Source organism: Astyanax mexicanus, chromosome 22 (genome assembly GCF_023375975.1).
Source record: "Astyanax mexicanus isolate ESR-SI-001 chromosome 22, AstMex3_surface, whole genome shotgun sequence".
In the NCBI taxonomy this organism is placed as follows: domain Eukaryota; kingdom Metazoa; phylum Chordata; class Actinopteri; order Characiformes; family Acestrorhamphidae; genus Astyanax; species Astyanax mexicanus.
Genome location: NC_064429.1, coordinates 28,591,192 through 28,618,757, shown reverse-complemented (window position 1 = coordinate 28,618,757; position 27,566 = coordinate 28,591,192). Strand labels below are relative to the sequence as shown.

Sequence of the window (27,566 nt, the reverse complement as noted above, 5' to 3'; positions counted from 1 at the left end):
TAAATACTGGATGTGTAAAAGCACAATGCGTAAAAGCGCACAAGACATGTAAACAGAGAGACTAAAATCAAGGAGAAATGAAAAAATTCAAGCACATGACAACTTATTTGAGATGTAGATTATTAACAACATATTAATCTGATTAATAGATCCGAACCCTGTCACTTTAGGTCTGCTCACTGATTTGTTTTTATAAAATCACAAATACAGACACTTCCAGTAACTCACTCTAACATTAAAACACCACAACTTTAACTTAAACCGAACCCCCACAAAAGCCTAGTCACAATCTGAGTTTTTTTTATTTGAATATTATTAAAAAGTTACATTATTTCAGTAATTCAGTTCCAAAATGTGAAACTTTTGTTTTAAGCGGTTCTTTCTTTTATTGTTGATGATTTATGGCTTACAGCGAATGAAAATCCCCCCAAAAAAGATTCAAGATTTTACTGTCATGTCACAGAGCACAGGTGTACATTTGAGTAAAAAAAACTTGGGCGCAGGTTCCCACTAGTGTGAAGAGAACATTTACTATATTTACTACATATTTTATTTATTTACTACATAGTAGAATAATACAATAAAATATAAAATAAAATATACAGATACATTTACAGTATAAACAGTACACAATATATGAATGAATATATAAATATACAATGCAATATACATATGCAGATATATTATTATGTTATAATATTATTATATTATGTTACTGAGGAAATAGTCAGAGTATTTACAGAGTGGATGTAGTCGTACACACATCTTTGCTCCTCAGTGATTCAGCCTTTTACAGTCATGATTGCAATCACTGTTTACCTCATTTCTAGCCTTAAATTTCCTCTGTCACAACTTCTTTTGGAACGTGTTAAACAGACAAAACATGGAATCTCTTGGGTGCAATCTGTCTGCAATCAAATAGAAGTCAACCTTTTACTAACTTGGTTGTTGGAGGTCACAAGCCATGATGACTAGTAGACAAAATACAGCTTACAATGTTTGGTTTACAAAACATTTTTATTAGAACACAGTATCTAGAACATTATTGTATTTAGTGCTGAACAACAAGAATCTCTATTCCACACTCCCACGTGATGTAAATATCTTTGGACAAACACAGAGTTTTTTACTCATTATAAATATCTTAAGTAGAAAAAAGGAGGATATATTAGAGTAAATACAAAATGACACATTTCCTTTTTAGCCCAGCTGTGTTGTGTGTTTGGAAACACTGTGAATAAGACAAGGTTTAAAATCACATTATTTGACAGACATGCGATAAGAACAAAACTGAACCAAACCAGAAACTTAAACAGCAAGAAAAAGGCTTTAGGGCTTATTCACACTCAAAATAGTGCTTCCACATCTGCCCTACAAACGTACACACGTGCAAATCAAACAAATCTAAACTCTGCTAAGGGAACCATATCTGTTGCCTTTCATGGCAGGACTTTTAACTGCAAGCTTTCAGCAGGACAATGCTCATCCACACAGTGATACTGTAGATAGTCTCAGAGAGATTGCAACACTTCCTTGGCCTGCCCGGTTGCCAGATTTATCAACAATCAAGCATTTTTAAGATGGGATGTGCAGCTGGGATGCCAGCTTTGGTAATACACAAAAATGCAGGATCTCCAGGCCCAGCTGCATCTACAGCTCTGGGTAAATGTGCAGCAGGATACCATACAGAACCTGTATACCTCCACGCCCAATCATGCCCAACAGGGTATTAGAACCTCCTTTTATCCCATCACTCTAATTTTGCTCTAATATCACTTACATCGACCATATTTACATTCGCACATATATAGTTTAATTCCACTCTTATAACTCATTGGAGCATTACTGTTTTTGTCAATATGCAATCTGAAAGCACTAAAAAGCCCCTTTCCGATCACTTAATAAGCTTAAATTATAAAATAAAACAATACAACTGTTTATTTATTGCTTTTTTAAGTATTTATAATAAACATAATACAATTAAAATAATGACTTTTTCCTTCAGAGGGCTTTCCAAATATTAAAAACACAGATTACAAAGAAAAAAATGTACATTTAAATGAGTGGCATCACAGACACCAACTCATTGTGGCTGAAAACGTCCCAAAAGTCGCAGACCTCCAGTGTGAACAAGGTCCCATCGTCCCAAAACCGCAAGAATGACCAGCCCTGCATGTGTGTTTTAGGTGTTGTTCTTCAGTAAACACTGCAAACAAATCCTTTATGTATTAGAGCAGCTGTCTTCATAAGATGGTGGAGCCTCTGAGGAAGAACAAAAACATACATCAATTAATAAATAAGTAAAATGTACAAATATGAAATAATAAATAATTAGCAATAAATACTGTTTAAAAATATATATTTTAAAATGTGTTAATATATACAAAAAAATAAGAGTAGTTACGACTCTTCCACCACTAGGGTGTGCTCAAATGTAATGGAGGTGGAAAGGACAATGAACTGTTTTAACCTAAACTATACACTAGGTGTCCAAATGTTTGTGGACACGCATTCTGATAAAGGCATTCAGTTGGTTTTAATAGCAACCATTGATGACTCACAAGTGCAAATGTATGCACATACACACACAGCTTATCCAGTCCATGTAAAGAAGTACAGGCTCTTGTTGTTGAATTCAGTCAAATACTCACTGCAAAGCTGCTAATCTAGTAGAAAGCTTTCTCTGGAGAGTACCCTGAGACAGGTTCTCCCAAACAAAAAATATATTGTATTAACTGGCTATTTCTATTAAGTTCAAGTAACTGTCTACCACACATAGGTACACACTGTTGGAATACAATTACCTCAGGTGGTCCTGGACCTCCCCAGAACCACCACTACTAAATGTGTTGTTGGACAAGACAGAGGTGGGCTAACAATTTCTGCATCCACAGGCTGGCTAATAACTAGGGGTGTTAATAGATAAAAAATATTTAATCCAATTAATCAAGACAATATTCTGTGATTCACTGCGATTAACATGTTTTTATAGTGGACATTTAAAAGTACATAAAATAATGAATGTAAGAAATGTAAAATGCAATTTAATTTATGTTAGTGGTGTTATTTCTTTTTCTTTATTGTAAACAAACTCAGCTTGGTTGTAAGAATTTCTAAATTAAATTTTAAAGTTTTAGGATTTAACGGAAGTACGGAAAAACATGATGTGGCAAGAAGGATTCCCGCAAAAAGTGCCTCGGCACTGCTTTCAGTTTAGAAACAAAATAATACTGACTGCCACTTTAATTGGCTGAGTATACAAATCTCAGGAAGTGTTTGGTATTGTTCACATGCTCGCAATGGGGGAAATACAGTATGTAATGGCCAGTTATACATTAATGTGAACACTGTCCCTTTAAGAGCCCCTAACGCTAAATGCATGGGCATGGGTGTAGCTACACTAAGAGCATATAGAACCATGGTGTTTGCTGTTCTGTATCATAGAGACCGCTGATAATGTGTTACGTTTCCAAATTAATTGAGTGTGTTAATCCTTTATCATTGACAGCTCTACTAATAACAGTTAGTAATAGCATTCCTACAAAAGGCATATATTGAAATTTGACGACATATTTTGATTAAAAAAAAAAAAAAGATACAGACAAAATTAAACAATGTATAGCAATATCGATATATTGTCCCACCCCTAATATACTGTTTCAATACCAGTTCTAGCAGTGGGCCACTGCATCTCACCATGTGGATAAGATGAGCTCCTGTAATCAGGAGGCAGCACCAGATGGCACGTGGTCGGGACGGGTGCAGCGTTCCCCTCCGTGAAGAACGGGATGGTGGCCCCTGTGGAGACGCAGAAGAGTGGCGCTGAGGGGTTGGCGTTGCTGCTGTTGGTGCGCTGGCTCTGTGGAAAACTGAGGCCTGGAGCGTAGCTGAAGGCGTTGGGGGACACGGCCGCCTCGGAGCCACCGCCCTGCTGCTGAGAGTGAACCTTGGTTGGGATCTCCTCGCTCTGGCGTCCGCCCGCGTCCAGCGTGTCCGGCTCCGGCGGAGGAGCGCTGGGGGTGACGTAGGCGCTGCGAGGCCGTGGGCGAGGGGCGGGCTTGGGACCTGGTTGTGGAGGTGTGCTGGTGGAGGCAGGGCGAGATGTGGCTGGCTTTTTAGGAGAACCTGGTGCAGGAGAAGACGGAGCTGCCCGTGGAGTTGGGCGTGGTCTGGGAGGAAGCTGCCGGCTGGGGTCAACCGCAGTGTTTCCAATGTGGATGGGTAGAGTTAGCAACATTTCCGGGTACTTCAGAGAGACCTGTGAGACAGATTAGGAGTTAATGTGTGCTCGTAAAGGTGAAGGGCAGAGAGACACAGTGTTATGGAGACAAGATATAACAAAAATAATCTGATTGGCTGAGAGGAAGCAGGAAATGTCACATGTTTTAATTTGCGTGAACATTTACTAGAGTAAACAAAGTGAAATCTACACAGATGATCTTATTACTCATAATACTGTCATGTTCATAAATATACAATACAAATTAATGACATTGTATTGAGGATGCATGTAGAAAATATATTGTTGTTTTATTCTACAAACTACCAAAAAAATGTCTTCCCAAGTCAAGTTTAGTCATTTAAAACATTTATTTATTCATTTAAATCATTTACTTGAGGCTTTTAGACCTCAAACAGTGCAAATAAAACAAGTTCATATTTATTTACATAACAAAATTAATGTTTTAAGATAAAAAAAAAATCAATATTTGGTGGAATAGCCCTGATTTTTAATCACAGCTTCCATGCGTCTTGGCATGCTCTCCACCAGTCTTACACACTGCTTTTGAACCCTATTGAAAACCTCTGGAATGTAATCAAAAGAAATATGGATGGTCACACGCCATGAAACAAAGCTGAACTGGTTTCACCCAAAAGCAGTGTGTAAGACTGGTGGAGAAGAACATGCCAAGATGCATTAAAACTGTGATTAAAAATTAGGGTTATTCCACCAAATATTGATTGTTTTTAAATAAATAAAGTATTGTTGTTTTTAAATAAATATGAACTTGTTTTCTTTGTATTGTTTGAGGTCTCAAAAAAAACAAATATATATATATATATATATATATATATGTTTTGTTATTTCTTACTATTTCTCATTTTCTGCAAATATACACTCTAAATGCCAATGAGTGTATTTGGAATACAGGAGAAATGTTGTCAATAGTTTATAAAAAAATTAATTCAACTAATGTTCATTTTACTCAAACAAATAAAACCCAGTATCTCAGTATCAGTATCTCAGAAAATTAAAAAAAAATTAAAAATATCCCAGAATATTTTCATTTCATTTCATTCCAACAACTCTATCTTGGTGCTTTTTATCTTTTTATTAATAAAAAACATGTACCTGAATGAAGTAGTTGATCTTGATGAGGTTACAGCCAGCCAGAAAGGACTGGGGTAAAGGAGGCACAATAATCTGCTCCTTCCACTCCGCCTTTTTCCCTCCCTTCACTCCGGCTCCCTCCACCTCCGCTATCGTCCTCAGGTCAGTCGTCGGCCTCTTTGAACCATACGTCACTTTCTAGCAGAGCACACCAATACAAAACATAGATCAGTAAACAGACGCATGCACAGACGCTAGTCTCAGCTCTTTTCTGATGCCACACATAAATCCTAAATCATTACCTGCATTAGACTAGCCACTACATGGCCTGTGGACTTTCCTGATTGTGTGTTGTCGATCTCAGCAGACACTTTAATCACCTGACCCGGAGTATAACCTCGCAGGTCAGCTTTAGCCTCCAGCACCACCGTCCCGTTCTTCACCAGCATGTAGGAGAAGTTCTTGGATATAGATGTTGAATTTGGCTCCTGCGAAACACAATGTGAACATATTTAACTTATCAAAACAATGATACAGTGAATGTGTGCTGCAATCAAAACTAATGGCGGTCAAACTAAATATTAAAGTGTGTGTGACCTTTTTTTTTGGCCAGGCAGTTTCTTAAGTTTCGGAGTCTGTTTCCTTAACAGCGATTAAGCCTAGTCTTGAAAAAAACCTTCTAAATGGGAATTTCCATTGAAAGAAAAATAAAGTCTATGACTAGGCTAATCCCTGTCTGGGAAACTGATCTATAATGTTTAGTTATGCCAATTTTTATTTTTTTTGGAAATCTCAGATTTAAATTACTGTAAAAATCATTTATAGGTAACTTTATCACTGACAAAAATGAAGTATCTCTATTTGTGGTGTTTTATTCACTTAGCTGAGCCAATTAACACAAGGATGACTGAACTTTCAGGACCCTGACGATTCTCTCTGTCTCACAAACTTACAACAGTAAAATTAAAGCAACAATATTACAAAACAAGTGGATAAAAATGTTGATACATATTACTAAAACTAAAGAAACTAAAGAAAATGCAGCAGTACTCTATTATTATAACCTCTATATATACACCAGATTCAGACTTAAATATACACAAACTGGGATAGACAGAAAGATACAGAGCCCTTACATCACTGATCACTTTTTACAGTAAATCGTATACTGCCTCTCTTTCTTTTCATTTTATGTGTAGACCTTCTGTACATCATCAAAAATGTTATTAACTGGACCAATAGATGATTTTAAAAACCTTGTTCTATTGACTTCCATCTTCTGTAAAGTAGCTGTAAAGTAGTCAGGCACTGCTGATGCAGCTGCAGTATACTTACATGTATGTCTGGCACGTCATTGAGGTCGATGTTGTTGAGCATGTAGAAGGGCTTCTCAGCCCGGTAGTCTTTAGCGAAGCGAGGCGTGTCAATAAAGGCTCGAATTCTATACATAATCCTCCCATAAGGCCCTTCATATGACGTCGGAGCCGTGGCTGAAAGACAGAGGAACACTGATCAGATACAGATTCAACAAAAGAATCTTAGAAGATAATCTTAAATTTAACATTTAGTAAAGGGTACAGAGAAATTGTACAGTACCAGTCAAAAGTTTGGAAAAAAAACTTTTCTTATTCAATGTGTTTTCCTAGTTTTTATTGTTTTTTAACATTGTAAATTACATATTTAAGACAGTAAAGCTATTCAGGAACGCATGCAAATATTACTTTATAATATTACAAATAGTGCTGGACGATATGGCCAAAATTCATATCACCATATATTCCTTAATTTCGGTCGATACGATATAATTCCGATATCGATATAAATACTTAGAAGGCCTCAGAAAACTGCTAAGAATCCCTGCAATGGAAATACGTACCTACTAGGGGTGGGCGATATGGCCCTAAAATAATATCACAATATTTCATGGTATTATCGCGATAACGATACTCTTGGCGATATGACAAAAAAACAAAAAACTTTTTTATTATTGTATACGATATGATATTGCACACCTTTAAGATATTTAAAAAAAAAAAACAATAATTTTAGCAGATTTATAACAGAAGTCAATAATTGAGAATTACATGATACTAATAATAATAATGCACTCCAAATATCTCCATATATCCAGTATTAAAGTAAAATAAATGACACTTTACAGATATAATCTGTCTCTAGTAGATATTTAATAGGAAATTAGAAATGTGTGAGTTTTTCTTTTGCTTAAAACAGCAAAAAAATTAGTACCCTGATGTGATAATTAGGGGTGAGTGATGTGGCACGATATTTCAGAGTATAATATCGTGATATATGATATGGCACACCCCTAGTACCTACTACTGTCTACTTAATTTAAGTCTTTGAAACCTCCTTTCACGAAAACATTATAATACTTAAGAAATAAACAATAGTCAAGATAAATCAATGCTCAATTTTATTTGCATATAGCAAAATAAAAACATGACATCCCTGTCAAACATAAGCCAATATAACTATTACCAATAAAAAATAACTTAAAATTAGGATAGAAGCAGAGCTTCTTAGTCTTTTGTAAACAAATTTAACAGATCAAAACAAAAGTGTTCCAACTAGGATAAAGAACACAAGAAGCCTTTATACACATAAAAGCAACAAGATTTTCCCGTCAAATAAACAAACCTAAAGGATTCATAAACTTTAAATAACTTAAATAACTTACAACATAAGCTATAAAAGTGATTCAGCCAGTATAAGGAAAATATTGTATGTAGTGGAACTGATTGAGGTGGTGGAACAGATTAGATGTTTTAACGTTACCGCTGCTGGTCGGCTCCACTCTCCGGCACAATTAGCAGCAAACTGAAGTTTAGCAGACCTTCGAGAGTCGAACCAAATCCTCACCACTGAATTAGACCTCCATACTTCAATTAATCACTTGTGGAAGCGGCAGGGGCATTCATTTTGCATCAAAAATGTCCCGCGCTGGGAGCCAAGAGGACCCGCGGCTGACAAAGAGGACCCGCAACTGACCGCTGACCGAGCGGACCCGTGGGCGGACCCGAGGCTAGGCTAGGCTCGGTTCCGTTCCGTTCCACTCCAGCGCGGAACATTTCAGATGCAAACCGAGCCTACCTTAACCTTGGATCCGCTCGTGCCGGTGTTCTGTCGAATTCTGCTACCTTGTCGAACCGTGCTGCCCCAATGTATATTTAACTGTAAAAATACAAAAGAAGCACTATTTTAGGGCATGTACCCAGTGATATTCCAGTAGATGTACGTTATTAGATTTGGATTGCATAATTCATTGTACCATGGCAAAGTTATAGTAAATATAGCTCATTACAAACTGCTTTTCTATTTATTTATGATAATAAGTGTAATTTTTAGTTTCCATTTACACTTGTGTGCAATGACAGTGCGTCCAGGTTGTTTAATGCACATAAACCCCCCTAAACCAGATTAATTATACATAAAACACGAGAAAGAATTAAATTGTGTAGGTCGGCGCATGCGCAGTACCTTTGGGAAGCATGTATCGATGGGTAGGAAAATTCGACAGAACACCGGCTCCGTTTGGCTCCAGCGCGAGGCATTTTAGATGCGTAGCGGACCCGAGCCTAGCCTAGCCTAGCCTGGCTACGTGCCTATGTGATTACGTCATCACGCACAGAGATAGTCCAGCTACGGAAGCTGATTGTGTTCAGCTGTGCGGCGAGCTGACGCCAGTAAAACGCATGTCCGTGACAGATTCTGTAAATAATACATATCGATATACCACAAAAATGATATCACCGTTATTGAAACATTTCTTATCGCGATAAATACCGATATCGAATTATTGTCCAGGCCTAATTACAAATATTACAAAACATTTTTACTATTTTCCACATAATTCCACATGTCTCCCTTAATTGTTTTTTAATGTCTTTAGTATAAAGCTACAATGTAAAAATTAAATTAAATTAAATAAAAATAAGAAAAAATATGTATAACTGGAAAAACAGGGAGCTTAAGAAATTTATTCCACTCAACCACTTCCTCAAACGACAGCATGTCAAAATAAAAGTCACTAATATAAAATAATAAATAACCCACTGAAAAATAAGTCACAATTAGAAACAAACACACTGTGTTAATTAATATAAATTAAAAGACCATGTCAAAATAAGTCATTACAAATTGACAACCTGTCAATAAAAATCAGAAATACAAATGAATAAGCAGATCATGTCAAAATGAAAAGTCATCATTACAAATTTTCTTTGCTCATCAAAAAAATAAAAAATAAAAAAGAGAGAGAAGGAAATTTGATCTGCATGGTCTAAAGGAAGCAGACACCATGGCATTATCTGATGTATTATTTGAGTATTAAATGCAGAAATTTGAGAATTCATGGTGGTAAGGTATATAATTTTTTTAAAGTTAAGGCTTCTTCTTGTAATTAAGTCTCTCTGAGGAAGAACAACCTAAAACAGGAACAGCTGGAGGAGGTTTCAGTTACCTTTACTGACCGGTTTCTGTTTGTGTATCATGTTGCTTGGTAAGACGACTCTTTCATATAAACGCAGAGGCTAAAACAGGGCACTGCGTTTGATGCAGATTCTAATAAAGACGCTAAACACTTACAATAAAACACTACTAAATGTGTGACGTATTTCCGTCTTATAACTTCCCGTTGATATAGGTTTTAAATTAATCTTTATCTTGAATAAATAGAATGATCATTTAGAAGCTGAATTTTGTGCTTACTTGTGTTGTCTTTATTTTATAATTAATTAAAGGGTTAATTCATTAAATCAGCAAACACACAGAACTGTAAAGGAGCATTTACACATTATAACAAGAACTTAAAAAAGTTACTTTAAGAAATGAAGGTCAGTCAATCCAAAAAAAAAAATGTATCCTCTAGCGCAGTCACCACAAGGACATCTACAAATTTATGATGAAACTGGCACTCATCAGGAACTTTCCAGGAAAAGAAGAACAAGAGTTCCCTTTGTTGTATAGGATACATCTATCAGAGGAACCAGCCTCAGAAACCACAAGTTAACAGCTCCCCAGTTAAGAAAACCTAAACACTTCAGTGTATTTTGGTTTGTTTAACACTTTTAAGTTACTACATAATTCATTCCTTGTTCCTTCATAAAAAAATAACCATTGACACTGATTGAGAAGGTGTTTCCAAATTTTTGACTGGCATTTGTGTAATCAGATGTTGGGAAAACTCTGGGTTTATCTTAGTGAGACAATAAACAAGATTCTTAATGTGCAACCAGACAATTATCTCACAACTTAAATTTTTCTGCCCTGCCCTGTTTAAAATGGAACCTCTTCACCACAAATATGACTCTAATAATACGCATTGCTGCAATTCTTACAGCTTCCTCTATTTTGCAAAAACAGAGGCAAGCTTTTTTTTGAACATGCGTCTGTTCTGTCTGATTACGATGGCATGCGCACTCTTACTGAGAAAAGTGAAAAATTCAAAAAAGGATTTACACCGGCTGAGAAGTGTAATATATGCTGTTGTTGGTTTTGTTTGCGATTATCATTACATGGTGTCAAATATGGATTTGCTTTATTACTCCACATGATGGTGCTAATCAAATAATAGGTTAAATCTGCTGTGAAGAATATTGGTTGGTTAATTCTGTGAAAATGACATAAATAATCTATAATTCCTGGTATTTAATTATATATAGTATTTTATCCTCTTCAGTAACACATATAATGTGACGTATTATAGAGAACTGTCTTGTGATATGTTGAGTATCACAGAACTACAGTATCATGATGACAATTTTATTGTTATTGTATCGAGAGATGCCCTGAGATTCCCACAACTAGTACATCATCATATCATCATATCCTCATATCCAAATCGTGATAACAGTGGTATACTCTTTAGTGAAAGTAGACTATATTCTATTTTGTATTTGTTTCGCTATTTGTATAATTACTTATATTTGCTGTTCATATGCATTCTGTAAATATTCTGCACTGGTACATGTTTTGTTCCATTACATTATTTTGAAGTTCTTATATTATTATTTATTATTATTATTATTATTATTATTATTATTATTATTATTATTATTATTATTATTATTATTATTATTTTAAAGTACTGTTTGCAAAATAGACTAAAATTTAGCATTTTTTTTGTTTCTATTAAAGTTTTGATGCTAAAACGATATTTTTCAGCCCTAGTTTCAGTCATTGCAATGTATACATGCACATGCAATTTAACAAAATTGAAAACCTCTGGAATATAATCAAGAGGAAGCTGGATGATCACAAGCCATCAAACAAAGCTGAACTGCTTGAATTTTTGCACCAGGAGTAAAGGCATAAAGTTATCCAAAAGCAGTGTGTAAGACTGCTGGAGGAGAACATGCCGAAATGCATGTAAACTGATTAAAAACCAGGGTTATTCCACCAAATATTGATTTCTGAATTCTTGCATTATTTGAACTCTGAAAGCTCTGCATCTTTTTTTGTTATTTCAGCCATTTCTCATTTTCTGCAAATAAATGTTCTAAATGACAATATTTTTATATGCAATTTGGGAGAAATGATTTCATAAATTATTTTTTCAATATCAGTTATTTTGTTGCAGTAGTATATTCTCAAAATGAATGACATATTTTTCAGTGATCGCCCATTTATCAGTATTGCCAAAATACATATTTTACCTTAAATATACCCTAAAATAAATTTAAAACAATGATATGTAGCCATATTGCCCCTCTACCTACTGTATATTTGCACTGAACTAAGTCCATCACAACCTCAGGAAAATTGAAACCGTTCTGCTGCATGTGGTCTAATCTCTCCGTTTCCCAAGGTAACAAACACACAGGCTGTGGTGGGTGTGACTGTGTTTACAAGAATGCAGAGATCAGGTGCGGACGTGTAATGTCATCGTTGTGCAATCTCACCTGGTAGGAGAAATTTGAAGGGGAAAGTGGTCTCGCCTTGTTTCAGAGTGCCTGGAACAGAAAATCACACACAAACACGGTTAGGAAAAAACTAAATGTCACATCTGACATCAGAACGGTTTACATTAATGCAGATCTGCAACGTATTACAGAAACTGCAGACCTGTGGGTGGACCTGCTGCCAGTTTAAGAACATGATCTTTAAATAGCAGCTTAAACCTTTCATGTAGTTCTGGGGAATTTCAGATTTACTTTTTTTAATAATGATGCTAAAGGTTAGAATGTTTTATTTGGAACACTAATGTGAAATGTTTTAAACCAAGCAGCAAAGACCAAAATCAATCACTAGCACTCAGGATAAGATATCACGCTATATTGCCCACCATAACGATGATATCACGATACTGTGATTCCACAATACTCAATATATCACAAGACAATTATTTAAGTAATTAAGTTACTGATGAGGAGAAATTTTTAGTATTTAAGTAATCAAATACCAGGAATTATGGATTTATTAGTATCAGGGTTCAATTTTAAGACCCTTAAAAGTTTTAAGCACCTAGATTTTTATAAAAATATTGATATTTGATGCCACATATCTATAATCTATCAAATGAAAACTATAAAATATATCATAATAATGATATTTGGTCCCACACTTAATCATGATACAAAAGAAGAATGCATGCAAAAGCCCAGCAAATATAAATGAAAATTATACAATATATTGAGATATTGATATTTTGTCCCACCCTTATTCATGATACAAGAGTAAAATGCATTTAAAATTTTAGCAAATATAAAAATACAATGATATATGACGCCACATATCGATAATGTATCACAAATGAAAATTATACAATATATCACGATATTGTCCCACCCCTAATTGTGATACAAAAGGGCAATGCGTTTAAAATTCCAGCAAATATTTTGTACATTAGGTTACATAACACCCATTCTCTGGTCACTGAGCGTGCACATGCCCTGAGTAAACCTGCGTCACCCTGACTGCTAATAAAAGTAACGTGTGGTTTTTCAGAGAAAGAAAGGGCCTGGCTGTATCTTCCATCTCTGAGCCATCTCGGGGAAATGGTCAGCGTTTAACTGCTTGATGTAAAGAAACCACATAGGCATAAACTGTGTGGGGGGGGGGGGGGGGGGGGGGAATGATCAAAGAATGACAGTAGTCTAGAATTAGCAGTGGTGCAAATACCAGCAACATCTGTGTGTCACAGTACATCCTGTTTATTAAAGGCATCATAAGTCAGAATCACTGCACAGTTTCCTACCATACATTCACGCATTTGCTGATGACATTTACAATCAGAAAAGGTTTCTGGGGTAACAAATTAATATATTTAGCTGTTTATGCTTAGTAATAGATGAGGCTTGGTGTAGTTTACTGGGTAACAGCACCATTTGATATGCTATAACTAGTGATGCACAGAAAATTGGCAACTAAAATTATTATTCAGAAGAAAATAGCAAAAAAAAAAAAAAAAGCTATTTTAGTGTGAAAGACCATATATATATATATATATATATATATATATATATATATATATATATATATATATATATATATATATATATATATATATATATATATATATATATATAGTTTTTGAAGTCATATTGCAGTGTTCCCTCTAACATCAGGATTTAAGCAGTTGCTGCAGGCCCACAGTCCACCCCCTCTTCCCAGCCCACAGGGACTGTGGGAAAAAGCCAGCAGGGAGAGCCAATAAAAAGCAGGTGTAATTAAATTATTGTTTGCCCTCTACTCACGAAAATTAAACAAACTAAAGCTTTTAGCATCACTTATTTCAGTTGCTATCAGTTTCCTACCACTTAGGGTTAGAATAGCCAAAAAAAGGTCTTTCGGTGGCCAAATATGCAAAAAATGATGTTTAAGACAAAATTCTTAATATTTTTCCGCATTCTGAATCATTTTCTAGCAAAAGTAGGTGCCTGATGGATAGAACGTTTATTTCATTTAACTTTCCTCGATCCACAGTGTATTTTTGTCCTAATAACACCTCATTTAATATAACCAGTGGCACCTGGCTAGAACTGACCATGTGAACAGATAAATGACTCTAGCAGAAATCACATCCACATTTAATGCAGGAGACCCCGCCCACATACAGGGGTTGGAAACTGAAGCACTTGTCATTTTAGTGTGGGAGGTTTTATGGCTAAATTGGAACAGCCTGATAGCCAATCTTCATTAATTGCTCATTGCACCAGTAAGAGCAGAGTGTGAAGAGTGTTCAATTAGCAGGGTAAGAGCTCAGCTTTGCTCAAAATATTGCAATGCACACAACATTATGTGTGACATACCAGAGTTCAAAAGAGGACAAATTGTTGGTGCACGTCTTGCTGGCGCATCTGTGACCAAGACAGCAAGTCTTTGTGATGTATCAAGAGCCACGGTATCCAGGGTAATGTCAGCATACCACCAAGAAGGACCAACCACATCCAACAGGATTAACTGTGGACGCTGTAAGAGGAAGCTGTCTGAAAGGGATGTTCGGGTGCTAACCCGGATTGTATCCAAAAAACATAAAACCACGGCTGCCCAAATCACGGCAGAATTCAATGTGCACCTCAACTCTCCTGTTTCCACCAGAACTGTCCGTCGGGACAATAAATTATTGTGGTCTAAAACCAGGTGTTTCGGTTTCATTGTCCAACCCCTGTACATTAACTTAGCATTTAAGGATTTGTGAGGAAACAAATATCTGGCAAACAATATTATCCAAAAAAAAAAGTTTTAGACAAAATTCCTATAACTTTTCTGCATTCTGAATCATTTTCTGGCCAAAGTGAGTGCCAGATGGATAGAACGTTTCATTTAATTTAACCTTCCTCGATCCACAGTGTAAATTTTTGTCCCAATAACACCTCATTTAATATAACCAGTGGCACCTGGCTAGAATTGTCCATGTGAACATATAAGCAACTCTAGCAGAAATCACATCCACATTTAATGCAAGAGACCCCCACCCACATATACCTCACAGGTCACAGCAGCATTCTTTACATAGAAATCTTTACATAGAGACAAGAAGAGAAGAGAGGAGTATGTTGAGTGTGATAAGTACCTTTATCTGCCACAGAGAGAGTGCTGCTGGAGTACTGCTCTTCTTCTGTCCAGGCTGTGTCGTTGGCCTTGCTGGTCACACCACAGTAACCCTGGCAGTTCACCTTGATCGCTGTAAGTGAGCAGAATGTAAAATAAGTGGAGAACAGATGGCACGTTATTGTATTTATGTGCACACAACAACAATCTAATACACTGTTTACACCTGATCACTTTTTTTTTTTTTTTTTTTACATTTTTTATACCTTAATTAACATAGAAAATGAATGCGGGTCATTTTTGACCCATGTGTGCATTAGAGGGGTAGTGATACCAAAAGGACTTGGTAAAACTTTACTTGGATGGTCCATTTGATGGCCTCTTTGATGCTCAACTGACATTCAACTAACATTCAACTACATGTCTATTAAATGCAAATGAACTAAAAGGTGAAAGCAAATGATTCTCTATTGAATATAACCCTACATTCAACTCTAACCCAAACGCTTATCTTAATATTTTAGGATTGGGTTTAGGGTTAGATTTTAAGCTTAGGTTAGGGTTAGGGTTAGGTGTAGGGTTCGATTTTGTGGTTGATTAAGGGTTAAGGTTAGGTGTAGGGTTAGGTTCTATTTTGAATCATTTACATTCAACATAGGGTTAAGTTAAATTTAATGGACATTCAATTCAGTGTTAGTTGAATGTCAGTTGAGCATCAACAAGGGCATAAAATGGACCATCCAAGTAAAGTGTTACCAAGGGCTTTTATTCAAAAAGTAAGAAAGGAAAATAAAATAAGGATGTACTATGATTAAAAGCAAGTTAATTGAGAAACACATTAGATACAAAATAAGTGAATTGATTTATTGCCTAAGATATATCATAGAAACCCTTAGCTATACATGAAGTTACATTAAAAATAAATGCGGTTCAATTATGACCCATGTTGCGCATTAGAGGGGTAGTGATAAAAAAAAAGGGCTTTTATTCTAAAAGTTTAAAAAGGATAAAATAAAATAGGGATGTACTGTAATCTAAAACAAGTTAATTGAGGAATACCATGAATACTGAATGATTAAATTAATTTATTGCAAAGATATATAAAATTAAAACTCAGCCGGGTCACTTTTGACCCATGTTGCGTTTTATATAATATATAAATTATGCAGATCTTTAGTTTTCCAATGCAGTGGGAGGAGCTAATGTGCTGTTTGATTGGCTAATAACTGTCTATTCTGATTAATAGCAGGTCTTAATCTGTGTGAAGTGAAATAATATACAAAAAAAGAAAGAAAACACACCATGTCCATTGCAATGGATGTAGAGTCTGAAAGGGTTAGATAATCACAAGTAAGAAAACTGTCATAGCATAAAAATACTATTATACATAGAAAATCTAGGTAAATCCAATCAGAGCAGTGGAATCTGATGACGGAGTACAACATTGCTATCTTGGGCACAGGGACACTGAAAAAGCTATACAGTATTGCAAAATAAATATCACAATACTTTGATATATCAATATTTTCACACAGCCCTAATCAGCTCTTTTAAAGTCTATCACCTTTAGTAGTTGTGGTTAAGCAATGGGGGATAAATTAAAGTGATACACTCATTTCATTTAATCACTTACCGTTTCCACACATTTATGCTCTGAACACATTTAGGATGAGTCAGTGTGCCGGCTGGTGCAGATTAACAAGAAAATGTCATCGTGGTCACATGGGCGTGGCCACATGACCACATTTAGAGAAGATGCAAGTAGCACAAGAAGCAGAAGCTTCAGTAGAAGAACACCGGAATACATATTTATTTACTTACATACCTAAAGACAACCTTTCATTTTACACCCCCAAGAGCTAAGCTACTGGCTTTTACATGCCAAAAATCATGGGATAGCAGTAAGGTGATGAATTGATTATGAGGTGTTCTCTCAAGGGATGGCACACAGCTGTATAAGTTGTGTATAATGTGTTCTCTTGTGAGTGAGGCTGAACACTGGTCAGTGTGCTCATGGCAAGGCAGCATGCGCGATGTCTGATAGTCAATCAATCAATCAACTATTTTCACTCTGGAATGCATTAAGAGTGACCCTCGTTGCTGAGCATTTACAGTTTAAAAGGAATTAAAAGCATTTAATAAGAAATTAGAAATAATAAGGAACAAAATAGTAAAAAATAATAAATAAAAAAATACTCATTTTAAAATCAAACATTTTAATATAGATGAATAAAATAAAAATGTAAAAAAATTATAAAATATAAAAAAACATAATAGTAAAAGTAAAGTAAAATGATAAGAATGATAAGAAATTATAAAATAAATAATAATAAAAAAAACATTAGAATAAAAAAATAAATAGTAATAAATAAATAAATCAATCAATCAATAAAAAAAACAAAGTGGACAGCACAGTGCAGTGGACAGTAATGATTGTGACCAGCTGCATCTGGTCAGAATTGTCCATGCATACAGACAAGCAACTCTGGCTGAAATCACATCCAAATTCAATGCAGGAGACCCCACACACACATCCCACAGGTCAATGCAGCGTTCTTTCTTTAGCCTCCGTGTGTCATGCCAAAAGTAATGGGACACGATAATTTAGGACTTGTAATACCAGTTTTTGTTCCATGACAGTGTGATGTATCTCTGACAGTCTACAAAATCACTTAAATCACGTAAAATCTAACTTTCCTCACAGATACATATTTATTTTTAAAGAAACAAAACAATGTTAAATATTTTACATTCCGTTCGTCTGTCTTTGCACGCAGGCTCCAAACTATGACGATTACACCCGTATCATTTTTCTTATCTTTCACTGTGTATCATAACAAATATCAGCCACAACATTACCACCTTCTCCTTGTTTCTACAATTATTGTCCATCTGTCAGATCCACAAAGCAAATAGAAGAAACTTTGTGGTTCTATAATTACAGACTATAGTCCTGTATCTGCTTCTCTGCATACTTACTATCCTACCACTTTTTGACAATATTATTATTTTTGTCTACTTATTTTTTTTAAGCACATCAAGAATATCATCAGTGCTTAAAGAACACAGACTCAAGAATACATTTTATCATATAGAAAGTTAGTTCAGTTTAATAGGATGAACTGCAGTACATTTAGAAAAAATAAAAAATTAAATCACTAAATTCATTATAGGAAAGTATTTAAAATGTTGTTTTTAAGAATGTGTCACTACTGTTTTATGTATAGCATAATTAGTGCACTGTAATTTGGCTACATTCACATTACAAGCCACATTGCTCAAATCTGATTTTTTTTTTTTTATTTGGATCAGATTTGGCTATATTGACGGTTCACATTCACAAATGTAAGTGATCTGTATCTGTGTGTAATGTGAACTAATCGGTGCCTGAAACACTGCCTCACATGTGCACATTGATATGTGTAAAAACGTGTAAAAAGCCTTCTTCACCAACAACAAAAAACGCCATATTTGAGAGACGACTCATAGCTTTATAAAGGGAAATGAATGAGTTAGCAGCTCATATGTTGAGTATCTTTTGCCGGAGTGGATAGTAAACAGCTGGTCTGAAGTACAAGCTCAGGTTCAGGAGGTAAAAAAAAAAAAGGCCAGGCGGTTTGCTTTTTCTGTTTTTACAGCACTAAGATGTGTGGGTACGAGAGAGAAGCACGTAGCGCATGTGTAAAAGCAAAAAGACGCATGAATTCCGTTTTGACTGTTCACATTCATGTTGCATATCTATGGATCGGATACATATTTGATTTAGGACCACATATGGGAGTGACTCAAATTTGATTTGGCAGATTCACACAGCCATGAAAAAACCTGATCTGAGCCACATTGAGCAAAAAATTTGATTTGAGTCACTTCAGCTTGGTAATGTGAACATTGTGAGCCTTAGATGAATTGCATTATATTTTGAATAATCCTATAAAAGTCTCTGGACTCATTATAGGTTTTAAACTATAGTATTTAAATGGTGTTTTTAAAGATCTATCAGTACTGATATGTGATGATAAATATTGTGCATCATAAAAATGTTGTTTTATATTCTGTGATATACTTTTTCACCATATCGCACAGCCCTATTTACACCTGCCCAAACGAATCACCTCAAAGGAAATCAAACCCGAGACCAATAAACCCAGGCTAAAAAGTACTGGTACAAAAATACCTTAAAGCAGCGCAGAACTACTGAGGCCTACCAGAACTAACAGGGTCTGAAAGCCTAGGTTGAACAATGACCTTGTTCATTTTTACATCCTGAGCGATTCAATTTCATCCTGCTCTATTGTGCTGCGCCAGGAATGTCAACAAACCAGTTTTTTTTCCCCTGACTTAACAGTGACAGTAACCGGCTGAGTAACCTCCTAACAAAGCTCATATTCTCCCATAACAATATAGAGGAGAAAAGTCTCTACCATTTCCAAACCACCATAAAATAACAGCACACATGAAAGCACTGACTTATATTAGACAACACCACCTGTCTGATATTGTGCAGGGGCCTGTATGCCACCAAAACAGCTCTGACCTGTTATGGCATAGACTTCACAAAACAGCTGGTCTATTTCAGTAATCCAGTACAAAATGTGAAATCTATATATTATAAAGATGTATTAAACACAGAGTGATCTATTTTAAGCGTTTATTTATTTTATTGTTGATGATTATGGTTTACAGCCAATGAAAACCCAACAATCAGTGTCTCAGAAAATTAGAATATTATTTAAGACCAATTGGTACTTTTCACAGTGTGGGCAGTGTGCCAAGTCTTGCTGGAAAATGAAATCTGCATCTCCATAAAAGTTATCAGCCGAGGAAAAGCATGAAGTGCTGTAAGATTTTGTGGGAAAACACTGCACTAACTTTAGACTTGATACCTGATATAACACAACATCTGCTGGTGTTGGTCCACTGTGCTATATCAAGTCCAAAGATGCGGATTTCATTTTCCAGCAGGACTTGGCACACTGCCCATACTGCAAAAAGTACCAATTGGTCTAATATAATATTATAATTTTCTAAAACACTGATTTTTAGGTTTTTATTGGCTGTAAACCATAATAATCATCAACAATAAAATAAATAAACGCTTAAAATAGATCACTGTGTGTAATACATCTATATAATATATGAGTTTCACATTTTATACCAAATTATTGAAGTAAAGTAATTTTTCAATGATATTCTAATATTTTTGAGATGCATTAGTACATCACACTTCTTGACAGGTGCCACTGTAACCAGATAACCTGCATTATTCGATTCTGTGGTTTTAATGTTTTGGCTAATTGCTGTGTGATTTGGCCTGAGCCCACAAAGAGAAGCCGTTTAAATGCCGGAGGTCTCGACACAAACGAGGGTCGAGCAGCAGGTGCAACAATGGCAGTATTGTAAGGCCTGTGATGGGTAAGGCCAGCTGGGGGGCTGCTCAGGCCTTGTTGGGTCTGACTGCACAGGTGGCTCTACAGCTGTAGCTTTGTTACAGGCCTGGCTAATCTCTGTGCTTTGTCATTTACAGTAATGGAATATTCAAATACCAAGGAACGGACTGAAATCTGAATAAGCAAAGTTTAAGCATGACCTGAAAATGGGTTTTAAAGCACTTTAACTGACTATTTTAAAATTATTATTTATTTCTAATTTTTACCATTTTCTCCACAATTTACCAGTCCAATTACCCAACCCTCTCATTAATAGTTCCTCCATCCCTAATAGTGTCCCCAACACCAGGAGGGTGAGAACTAGCACATGCCTCCTCCAGTACATGCGAATTCAGCCACCGCCTTTTTTCAAACTACCACTGATGCAGCTTTATCGAATAGCATTACAGCATGCTCTGAGGAAAGCGCAGCGACTCAGCTCCAATACATCAGTCAACAGATGCCTGTGCTAACCAATACCACCCAGAGAGAGTGCTCTCTCTGACCCTGGCTGCTGATGGCAAACAGCATGACCTGGATTTGGATTTTGAATGGGCAATTATCATACCATAGTGGCACTTACAGAGAAAACAGCCATCCTGGTATAACTTTAGAAACAAATGTAAAACATATAAACCTTGCATTTTAGCTTTCAACCAACTGTATGCAAACAATACAAAGGTTTCTCCTGAGAAATTAGCCTTTATATTTGTGATTTCACATTTATTTAGCTAATTGGTTCATACATATACTGTTCACAGCTTAAAATGCCTCTTTTAACTTAACAGGTTAAATAAAACAACAAATCAATTGAAAATAATAAAAATAAGTTCGCTAAAAATTAATGAATTTTAAAATAGCCCAGTCAGCATCGCGTGGACCTTTTGGACATACAATAAATATATGTCAGCAATTATCGGTTTAACAAATCTAGATATTAGCCGGTGCCAATATTATGTGCATATCATTGTGCAAACACATTACAGTTTCCACAGAACGCATTCAGCCCCTCTCATCTCAAAGCTTCCCCCCTAACCCTAACCCTATAAACTTTATATACCCTGGTAGCCACCCCAGACTATACCGGAAGAAGTACATCTGTAAATCTGACAACAAATATACACATATTATATATATATATATATATACAAAATGGACTTTTATATGCATTGTATATATATCATAAACTATTTGAACAATGAATTGTTATTACTAAAGCATGCTTCTACCACATACGTCACAGGTAAGTACAAACATAGAATGACAATTAAGTTTAAAATGAATGTTTCAGGTCTACTGGATCCCCAGCGATTTCTCTCAGCTATATACTAGAGGCTATAAAAGCTGGGTGGCCCGCGAGCTGCCACTCCCTAGAGACACAGGTAAGTATCAGTTTCAAGGTTCATATTTAGTCTTTAAGGTTTCTTATGGAAAATGTCTTTAGGGAAGTACAACAAAAGTAATTACTACAAAAATTAAGTTAATTAATTCAATTACACAAATACAAGTGCAAATATTCTTGATTATAATTTAAAATCAACATTGTATAATTGACTAATCATTGCAGCTCTAACGTAGTATAGATAAAAATGTAAAATGTCTAATATTTCTGTGGTTATGACGGACACAATAATCTCACAATGCAATGTGAAACTAAAAAAAATAATATTACGGCTGTGTGTGAAACTGGAAGTATCTAGTTGACTTGATGGCTTACTGCTCATGCTGACTCACAAGCCAGTGACGTGTGTAGTGTAGTGATAAAATCCTCTATAGCTGAAACAAAATGCAACAATAAGTCCTGAAATCGCCAAGATATACAGTATATCACAAAAGTGAGTACCTGCACCCAAAACACCTAAACCTAACAGGTCTGCTCTCCATTCACACACGGTCACATGGTCACATTTCACACACCAGGGGAGTGAAAATAGCCAGCAGTTTAGACAATTAATGGTTGTGTGTTGAGTTATTTTGAGGGCACAGTATATTTATACTGTTATACCGGCTGTACACTGACTACTCTACATTGTATAAGTGTAATATCTTCACTTAGTGTCGTTCCATTAAAAGGTACAATAAAATATTTTTACAAAAATATGAGGGGTGTCCTCAGTTTTGTGAGATACTGTAGAGCGTTTCACTCTATTAGCATAGCAAGTATTAGCATTTTCTTGCAAAACAAAAGGTCTATTACGAAACTTCAATAACTTTTAACAGATAGGACTGGGTGCCTTCCTGCCTGAGTAGGCAGCATTCTCACGTTTCTTACGTTTCTCTTGTTTCTGGAGAACTTGCAGTGACATATGGTGCCGTAGCAATGCTTCATCTCTTCCGGTCAGTGCCATACAAAACATATACTATTAAGATTAGTATATGGGCCATTCCACCGAATGGGTGCCAATTCAATCCCCAGGAAATTACGTGTATAAGCGTGCACACAAAATAACTTTAAAATACATTTTATTATTTAAAATAGTGTTTTGTACATTGCCCTAATCGCCAAAATAAAATATGTAACTAAAAACATTAATAAAAACTACTTAGAACACAAAAAATAGCATTTGTTACCTGTCCCAACTCTCCAACTATAAACTTTACCATAAAATATAATTATTAAAATCCTTCAGAGATGGGTTTCACTCGGTCCTGTTACCATAAAACATTCCCTCATCTGAAACATCTGGAACATTCTACAAGTCACATCTACAACAGGAAGTGACATCAGCTGGTTCTTCTGAAGATCATGGGAAGACCAAAATTAAGTTCTCTCATTTGTTTTTCTGTATATTTGATCTTATTGTAACAATGACAGAGGAGCTTAATCTCAACACACATTTCTTTTAACTAAATTAGTTCTTAGAACTTATTTGTTTATTTTTAAAATACAAATTTTGGGAAAATCACGAGAATTTGTCTAGTGTCCCAATGCTATTAGTATAATCACCATTTAGCTAGTTTTAATGTTTTTGCTAATTCTACGCTAAAAACTCATTCCTGTTACTTTTGATTTGTGTTGCTCAAAACATATAAAGTAACAGGAGAGAGTGCCAGTAACAGGAGTGAGTTTTTTTTGTCATAAATATCATTTTTTTTTTGTCATAAATATCAAAGCAAGACAAAACTTGCTTTTTAAATGTCACATGAGTTTTATAACCATCTTCAGCTTAGAACCCCTGTAAACAATTAAGTAAAGCTGCCTTGACCAGTGCATGTTTTGAATAGTTAAATATGTGTTATTAGATTAGAGGGTTGAAAAAAATATATACAAAAATAAGTTTGATTTGAAACAGTTACAACAAGCAAATGGCACCCATTTGGTGGAATGGCCCAAATAGTATATAGTCTACACCTTATAGTATTAGCCTGCAGTACACAATTGGGAGACAGCCAGTACAATCTTATTTTCCTGAAGTAAACCAATGCTGATCTAGCTCAAAAACCACCAACAACAAAACAAAGCCAAAGAACATATGGGCAGCCACATAGAACATCCCAAAAGACCCAAAAAAGTGTGCCACCAGTAAAACAGGTGGCTGGTTCTGAAAAGACCTCAGGATTTAGAAGCTTGCAGAACAACAGATATCCCTGAGTGTGAGCTGCTGCTGCTGCGAGATGTTTAGATAAGTGTGAGAAGTAGACGATCAGGACCGATTACCAGATACAAGTTTAAAAGTATCGTGTGAATCATTAACCATCCAGACCGGTTTCTGTGTGGCTGGAGGGCTGAATACATACCACTTGGAAAAACAATGAACACCACAGAGCCAACTGCCTCAACAGCACACTCACATTCTTTACTGTGACAGACCTGTGTTCATTTTCTATGCAGGCCAAATGTTACCTTATTAAAATTTTACATAGGAGAAGTTACAATATATATAATTAAAAAGAGCTGGTTTATATAAGCTAGTCAGAACTGGCTACCACCTTTGGTTTTGGCTGTTTGCTAATAATCACGCTATTGAATAATAATTATGAAACCTATAACCACAATTTTAGTTGACCTCAATATTTCCTATAGTCTTACTTAGCAAGAACAGCCCAATTAATGTGAATGAGTTGGAATAAATACAGTGTTTTTATTAGATACGAATTTTAAATGTTTAAATATACTTAATTATCATTTAAAAAGAATATGTCACTGCATTATATGCTACAGTATTATCACTGTATCATAGCATGACCAGCTTAAACTGGTTAAATTGGTTGCCATTCGTTTTTGTCTGAGTTTAGTTGTTTCACAAACATGAACACTTTAACCAAGCTAAACAACCAGTATGACCAATCTAACCAGCGAATAAACATGAATTATATAAGGTAATGTATTTACCAACAAACAGAAACCATCTACCAAGAAAAGCTGGGCTTGGGCTGGCTTAAAATAGCCTTAAAATGAAAATAATACTCTATCAGAATTATTTATGGAACAATATATCATGCAAATATTTTGACAGACCACTGTTACAGGTCTACTAATAACTAAACAAGGTACCCCATTGAAATGGTACTTACCCAGACGGAAATTCAGCCTGCTGCTAGACTAAATTTTTCTTTCAATGAAAAATCTCCATGTAAAAGCCTGTGAAGTTCAAGAATAGACCTAATCTCTACCCCTTAGGTAGAGGAAGGTCATCATTTGCTAATTTAGCTTATCCTACCTGCAGTCACACTTAGAGAAAACAATGTCAACAAAGAAACATTGTGTTTTTCACTCTGTTTTTCACCTTTAGACTAATATCTAGAGTTTTTATCTTGTAAAAAAAATATTTTCTTAAGGCATTTTAAGGAGTTACACAGTTTCAAATTGAAAAACCCTTAAAAATTACTCAAGAAACTTATACTTGTAAGTGGCTAAGTTAGCTTAGCTTAGCTCAGTTTAGTTATCACACAAAAACAAATGTCAACAAAGCAACATTCACACACTGTGTTTTTCACCTTTAGACTAATTTCCAGGCCATTTACTCCATGGGACAAATAAAAAAGGGACTAACATAAAAATATTGATTTGTTTTTGGATGTTTTACATACCACATACTGTGGAAAAACTACCAAAAATTGTATCTAAATCAAATCAACTTGTCTTAAAATTACAATAATATTGTTTATTGCAATTATTTCTTGTACTATATATTGTCCAAAAAAGGTTAAATGCTAAAGGTATGTGTTCCCTAAGTGATTTTTAGGGGTTCTTCAATTTAAAACTGTGGAAGAACACCTTACAGTGTTTTCAAGGAACATTTGCTTCAAAAAACATTTTCTTGAAGGTTCCTTAAACATCTTTAGGGGTTCTTTCACAGAACCCTTAAACGTTCTTCAAGTAATACTTTTAACAATGGACAGGCCTATTAATAACTAAACCAGGTGATTAACAGCCTCTCCCACATGTTAGCTCCTTTAAATAGACAAAGGCAATAAATAACTAGGTGGCCTAACTTAGTAATCACACTAAGACTAATTTCCAGGTTGTGAAAAAAGGCCAAAAACAAACAAAGCTGGATCAAAATCAAAGAAACTGTCCTAAAATGACAGTCTTATTTTTTGCAATTATTTCTGGTACTGTATCATCCAAAAAAAGTTAAATGCTAAAAGAATAAGTTCCTTGTGTAGCTTCTATGGGTTCTTCTTCCAAAAACTGTGGAGGAACAACCTTAATGTGCTGTGAGGAACCTTTAGAAAAGCTTAAGGTGCTGTGAGGAACCTTTAGAAAAGCTTAAGGTGCTGTGAGGAACCTTTAGAAAAGCTTAGGTTATTTGGGGATCCTTTATAAAAGATTATGGTGCTTTGGTAAACCTTTAGAAAAGCTTAAAGTGTGTTTTGAGGAACTTTTAGAAAACCTTAAGCTGTTTTGAGGAACTTTTAGAAAAGCTTAGAGTGTGTTTTGAGGAACCTTTAGAAAAGCTTAAAGTGATTTAAGGAACCTTTAGGAAAGTTTAAGTGGTTTTGAGGAACCATTAGAAAAGCTTAAGGTACTTTGAGGAACCTTTAAGAAACTGTAGAAAGCTTAAGAAAGCTTAAGGTTCTTTGAGGAACCTTGAGTAATGCTTAAGGTTCTTTGAGGAACCTTTAGAAAAAACGTATTGAGAAACATTTTAGAAGCCATAGAAAGCTTGGGAGCATCCTTTACAGTTTCAGACTGAAGAACCCTTAAAAGTCCCTCAAGGAACTTATAGCAATTGAGAGGCCTATTAATAACTAAACTACGTGTTTGACAGCCTTTCCCACACTGTAGCTCCTTCAGAGGAAGGCCATGAAGGGGCCTGGGTGGTGGCTAAATTAGCTTAGCTTAGCTTAGATAAGTAATAACACTTAGAGGAAAACAATGTCAACAAAGAAACATTCACACACTGTGTTATTCACCTCAAGACTAATGTCCAGGTCATTGTCTCTACCGGGCAAACAAAAAAAGATATGTATAACAATATGGGTATGTTTTCGACATGGATATGTTTTACAGACATTCAGGAAAATATGTATAATTCAAATTATGGCCCAATAAAAACACAGGCACTAGTAGGCGAACGTAAACACCTTGCTGCTCCCTGCCACTAATGGCAGTACAGGCTAACCTGGCCGCAGTAATCTTACCTTTACACTGGATCTGCTGGGCCGTGGTGATCTTCACAGTTCCAGAGATGGACTCTCCCGGACTGTACACCACTTTATTATCTTTTAGAGTAATCTCAAACTCCTGAAGTTTCCCCATCTTCTCCTGCTGCTGCTGTTTTTACTGTGCTTCCAGCCGCCGCGGCTGGTCTGCTGATCTGCCTCAGCTCCCCTCACAGAGGAAACTCCCC

At 35.6% G+C, this 27,566-nt stretch overlaps 1 protein-coding gene across 1 annotated transcript; it reads right to left on the bottom strand.

The window, feature by feature from the left end:
• Positions 1-998: 998 nt before the first annotated feature.
• arrdc1a (arrestin domain containing 1a) lies at positions 999-27,563 on the bottom strand. The gene is made up of 8 exons (XM_022667522.2): positions 27,358-27,563; positions 15,366-15,476; positions 12,253-12,303; positions 6,668-6,822; positions 5,635-5,820; positions 5,354-5,530; positions 3,697-4,258; positions 999-2,262 (listed from the first exon to the last, which is right to left on the bottom strand). Exons 1-8 carry the CDS (start codon positions 27,473-27,475, stop codon positions 2,222-2,224), a joined length of 1,401 nt encoding a protein of 466 aa, XP_022523243.2. The 5' UTR covers positions 27,476-27,563; the 3' UTR covers positions 999-2,221.
• Positions 27,564-27,566: the final 3 nt, after the last annotated feature.